Below are 6,127 nucleotides of genomic sequence, written 5' to 3' on the forward strand. Positions count from 1 at the left end.
TGCTATTCAACCTGAAAGTAGGCCTAGTGAACAGTGATAATATCCACAGATACTGCATATACTCCTTTTTAACCTGAAAGTAGGCCTGGTGAACAGTGATAATAATATCCACAAGTACTGCATATACTGCTATTCAACCTCAAAATAGGGCTGGTGAACAAGTAATATAAAGCAGTTGTTCTAATCATAACTATAGGAAAGAGATACCAGTCAAAAACGTCTACAGATCATGTAGGACAAGTCAAAGATCAAGGAGGACATGAGATTTCATTAGACCAATTATGCTAATTTAATGTTTTAAAATTAAACATTTTCAACTATACATTGTTAAGCCCAGTTTTAAACATTATCTAAAGTCATTCTGTAAATCATGTAAATAAAAATTACCAATATAAAACATTAGGTAAAAAAAGGAATGCCTTATTTAACCTAAAAAAACTCATATTTATTACCTTATCTTCTAAAAATATGGATCTGCAGTGGTCTAACAACCATGTTAAATGAGGCAGGATCACTGGAATTAGTTCTATCCTCTTACTCAGTGTTTTCAAAGCCAGATCACATATTCCAATGTTTTCTGCATCACTTACCTAGAAAAAACAAGAAACGTTTTGATCAATAATCAACAACAAATGTGAAGTTTTCTTCTGATCCTTCAAACCTTTAACACACATTCAAGGTCAACTTCTGTTAAAATTATGAGGAGTACAGTGCATCTTAAACTTCAAACTATCTTAAACTATATGAAGCTTATATAAGCACAAGTATTTACATGGTAATGTTTTAAAGCTACCACTAGAAATGTTACTCTGAAATTCATATCAAACTTTTGTTCAGATTAAGTTCAAAAATATTTTTTGTAAATTGACGAAGTTAAATTTTTTTTTTACATGAGACAAACCAAATGGAATTTATTGTTAAAAATTGTAAGAGCTATATGGGAAGACAGATTAAAGCTTCAAGTTAACCTACATCTTGGTTAATCAGGAAAGCAAAATCATGTTAGACTAACCATGTTATAACATTTCATTGCATAGCTACAGGGCTATTATGGTTGAAAACTTTTAAGGTTAAAAGGTTGTTAGTAAAGAATGAGCACAGTAAATTTCAAAATAATTTTCATTAGGATAACCTAAAAAATGAAGGATAAATCCATGAACAATGCAGTTTCTCAACACTTACTTAATACCATATAGTTTTTAATGTCACAGAAAAAAATAATCATATAAGTGAATCCAACACTTTCTGTTAACACTTGACATAATTACTCTTCAAAGCACATGTGTCATATTTGTTAAAAGAAGAATACAACAGTGTGTGTTATATTGATTAATATAAGAAAAACAATGTGTTATATTTGTTAACATAAGAATAAATAATATTATATTTATTAATGTAAGAAAAACAGTGTCACATTTATTAATAGATTAACAAATGTGTCATATTTATTAATGTAAGAAAAACAGTGTCATATTTCTTAACAGAATAAACAATGTGTGTTATATCTATTAATAAAAATTGTTTGTCAAAGTTCAAAACTGTACAATGGGCTATCTGTGTTATGCCCACTGCAGGAACTAAAGACCAATTTTTAGCGTTATAAGCCCTTAGACTTATTACTGAGTTACCAGGAGTGGGGGAGGCTCAGTAAAGAACAACACGTAAACTACAAATAGCTATTTAACTCAAACATGTTATGCTGCTCATGCAAGAACACTAATTACATGCAGTTTTAAGTAAGATTTAAACTATAAAAATGATTTTGAGTTCCCATCTATTTTAATACATAGCCCACTTGTAATGATCAGTTTTACAAGCTTATATCCAGTTTATGTTTTAGTAGATACATTTTAACATATTTACCAGAAAAACAAAGATATAATACACACACACACACACACACACACACATATATATATAATATAATACATATCTTGTACTTTTCCACATAAAGTTAACATTTATTTCCATGTATAAATCTACAAGTAGAAATAACCTAGCCTCTTAGTTGCCTTTCCATACACATTTTCCTCGACAGTTGCCAGCTGGTTATTGTTCCAAATGTTTTTTTCAGGCTTTTATGGATGTGTGTTTTTCTGTGTTTTAAATTAACAATAAGAAAGAGCTTTTAAATATTTTTATAATGTGTTAATTATAATATATAGAGAGACATACCTACACATACATAAATAAAGATACTTACACTTGACGGGCTTTTACATAATTGTTTTACAAGGTATTCAGCAGTCACATTCACTGCAGGAGTTATTTCTTCTACAACTTGCATTGTAACTTCATCTGTTAAAAAAAAACATCCTTCAACATCAGTTACTTGTGCTTACATAACAATGAGCTGGCAAAGTTATAGGTGTAATATTAATGATAAAAACCACACCACACTGTAGATGTTTTTTTTTCTTCTTTTCACATTCCTCTTATTACAGGGTTCAAATTAGACATTGCTGCCCAAGAGGCATTTTGTTCAATTACAGAACTCATCATTTGAGTTGGTGTGGTACAGAATGATATCATGCTACATGCTTAGTTAATAGGTAAGTTTTCACCATTTCTGTTTTCTTTCAGTTCAGTTTAGATGAAGAAAGCTGTTCAAGTAAACACAACTTTTCCTTATTGCATATTGAACCAGATTCACTCATTAAGTGTGTTTTCTTGCAGGAAAGACAGTTACAACTTCATTCATGATGTCACAAAATGGACAGCTGGCTATTCAGTAATGACTTAGGGTTTCCACAACCACGTTCACGTGTTTTAGGATCACCTGTGTGAGGTGCATGTCATGATTAGCCTGACTTTGTTGTATTAGTGTATTTCAGTATTTAAAGCCAGGCTCTCTCTTGTTAAGCACACTTTAAAAGATTGATAATTATCCAGACTTTAGATTGATTTATATTTTATACAGCTAGAGATTTTTCATGTTATCAAAACTTCAATATTCGTAGCTTTAACTCATTTTAACATTTAAAGGTTTTATTTTACCTGGTGGAGGAGGTTCAAACTAAGCTGGTAAGAGAGAACCAATGAAGGTTCCAAATACCAATTACAAACACTTGTCCGTTTCTTTAACAATAGTTTGTGTTGAAATAAATTATTGTTGTTGTACATTTTGTGTATGGGGTTTTTCTTGTTGATGACCTCAGTCAAAGTTTAAGGGAACACTGACCCACACTCTGTGACAGTGTTTGACGAACTTCCTATCTAGTGGACCCAGCCCATATACTTTAACAAATATCTGTTCAATAGAAAACAATTTGCTATTTTTATGATACATAAAACATTTAGTATTATAGTTTTAAATGCCAAAAGTTGATGAAGTAATGAAACCAATAGGTTTAATACCAGTGATAAAAATCACACTAGACAGCAGATGTGTTTTCCACATTGCTCTGAATTACAAGTTTAAAGATCAGGAACATGTACTAATAGCATTTTAAATCTTTTTTTTTACTGTCTACCACATGTTACATTGCTGCTAAGAAAACTCTTTGTTCATTAATATATTGGACACTTTTGTCTGCCACATGTTGCATTGCTGCTAAGAAAACTCTTTGTTCATTAATATATTGGACACTTTTGTCTGCCAACATGTCCACCCCAGAGAATGGCTGGGATCAAACAAAAAATCCTCCTGAGCAAAGACAAGTGACAGACAAAATAGACATTTAAAATTCTACTTTTAAACATATCTGATTTGAAATTTGTAGTGGAGTAATTAAAATTAAAGAAGAGCATTTTTGTACTATTTTTATACTTGTCTTATGCCTAATAGAACAAATAAAAACGTGCAATCTAGTGAGATTTTTGTCATTAATATTAGGCCCATTATAATAATAGTATTTTTAGTCCAGAATAAGAAATTTTTCAATGCTTCTGTTGTGTATATTAATCTCAAAAAGAAAGAGAGAGTGGCCAGTATATATTTTGTAAAGCAATTAATAGTTCACCAAAGCTTATATAAATAATGTAGCATTTAGTCAAATTTTTCAAAGTCACTCAAAATATTTGAAAAATAACAAGAATTATAGACATAAACCATAAACAATTTGCATATATACTTACATAATAAAATATTATTTTATCATCATTCTTTACGTTTACATTTATCTTACTTTCTAGAACTACATTTTTTGGTTAAGACTCGGATACAAGCCTTTAAATAAGACTCGGATACAAGCCTTTAAATAAGACTCAGATACAGGCCTTTAAATAAGACTCGAATACAAGCCTTTAAATAAGACACGGATAAAGGCCTTTAAATAAGACTCAGATAAAAGCTTTTAAATAAGACTCGGATACAAGCCTTTAAACAAGACTCGGATACAAGCCTTTGAATAAGACTCAAATACAAGCTTTAAATAAGACTCGAATGCAAGCCTCTAACAAGAACTTCTATACAAAATAACCTTTAATAAAATCATGTACTTCAATTCCCAATTCTAAAGACTTACACTGTCATACAGTACTTCTATACAAAGACTTACACTATCATACAGTACTTCTATACAAAGATTTACACTGTCATACAGTACTTCTACAAAGATTTACACTATCATACAGTACTTCTATACAAAGATTTACACTATCATACAGTACTTCTATACAAAGATTTACACTATCATACAGTACTTCTATACAAAGACTTAAGTGCAATTTTGTTTTTTATGCATACCATTATAAGGTGATAACTTGGATCTGTTTTAACTATGACCAAAATATTATTAGAAAATTTCTAGTTGACCTTGAACAAAAAGTTAAGTATGTATTGCTGAGGATATGTTGATTATAATTTCAAATTTACTACATGTATCTATATGAAATGTGGCAAGCTTTTAGCAAAATGTACAACTCTGTTGTAAACAAAAAATCAGATGTGTTACAAAATTATTTGTACTCGAGATATGTCTATGAGTTGACGACGTAAGTCTGACTCAGATTCTGACAAGCGAAGAATACGAGGTCATGTTCATATGAAGGATAAAAATACATTTGTACATTGTACAGTTTGCATATTAAAGTTGCATAACTCTAGAACTTTCAAAATGCATGTCTACAGTTTTTTCAATATCCCTGTACACTGTATATGTTATTTTCTCTACCCTACCAAGAACTATTGTTAAATCAGTAATGTAGGGTAAAATGGACAGTTGGTAACTCTGACATCAAATACATAATAACACGTTAAAATGGCACTCTGTAAAAAGTCATAGAATGCACAGAGGGTTAAATCAAACACCTTTTAAATGTTGTAAATTCAAATTAGTGTAAATACTAGTCAAGATCAATTTACAGAAAACAGAAAAACTATTTGAATAATATAATCACTAATACAAAAAATAACACAAACTTAGGTATAAAGTATAATTTATAATCTACACCCAACATTATTTTGTTTTTTATCAGTGTCTCCATCCTCAGAACTGTGAATTACTTCAATTCCTACCATGGTCATCTTGCATGAGTGTTTCAGCATGTAAAATAAGCTCCACCAGAAACAGGACTGCTTTATAGTATAAAGTTTGATTCAGATAGACTCGAGAATTTGCCTTGGACATGATTTCCACAACAGGTTTCAATATCTGGTGCCATGTTACACAATAACCCTTTTGATTTCCTATCAGTCCAGCATCGGCAAACAGGAGTACAAGCCTGGAAAATTCTTGACACTCTACTTTATAAGTAGATGACAGAGACTCTAAAGTAAAAAAAAAACAAAACAAACTAATAAAATAAAGTGAAATAAAACAGAGTTTAACCATGTCACGTCTGTCATACCGAAAATATTAAAATTTCTCTGCTGTGAACATGAGATTAGATCTTATGTTACAAAAAGGAAAAAACTGTAAAAATATATATATATGAATTAATGTTTTTTTAACCATTAAACTGAAAGAAAATAATAAAATATTTGTTCTTTAGTCCATTAATCTCAAAGTTAAACCAACCTCACAGCCACATGATCACTGCATAAAACTACAAGTTGAAGGATCTAATAGACAGAAGGATATGTTGCGATTTGTAACAAGTGGACTGAAAGAGACAATAGATGTAGAATTATTCACGGACTTTTCTCTATGTTTGTTTGTTTGTTACGGATTTCGTACAAAGCTAC

At 30.4% G+C, this 6,127-nt stretch overlaps 1 protein-coding gene across 1 annotated transcript in view; it reads right to left on the minus strand.

Annotated features, from left to right (window-relative positions):
• Positions 1-6,127, minus strand: part of LOC111083053 (probable methyltransferase TARBP1) — a gene marked incomplete at its 3' end in the record, with an annotated part of 30,597 nt that overhangs the window by 19,054 nt on the left and 5,416 nt on the right. Inside the window, exons 2-4 of the mRNA XM_022379275.1 lie at positions 5,459-5,710; positions 2,204-2,298; positions 453-590 (exon numbers count right to left, since the gene is read on the minus strand). Of these exons, the coding sequence (XP_022234983.1) occupies positions 453-590; positions 2,204-2,298; positions 5,459-5,710 (485 nt within the window). The remainder of the gene's footprint in view (positions 1-452; positions 591-2,203; positions 2,299-5,458; positions 5,711-6,127) is intronic.

This window comes from Limulus polyphemus, unplaced genomic scaffold, assembly GCF_000517525.1.
Source record: "Limulus polyphemus unplaced genomic scaffold, Limulus_polyphemus-2.1.2 Scaffold8026, whole genome shotgun sequence".
Taxonomy (NCBI): domain Eukaryota; kingdom Metazoa; phylum Arthropoda; class Merostomata; order Xiphosura; family Limulidae; genus Limulus; species Limulus polyphemus.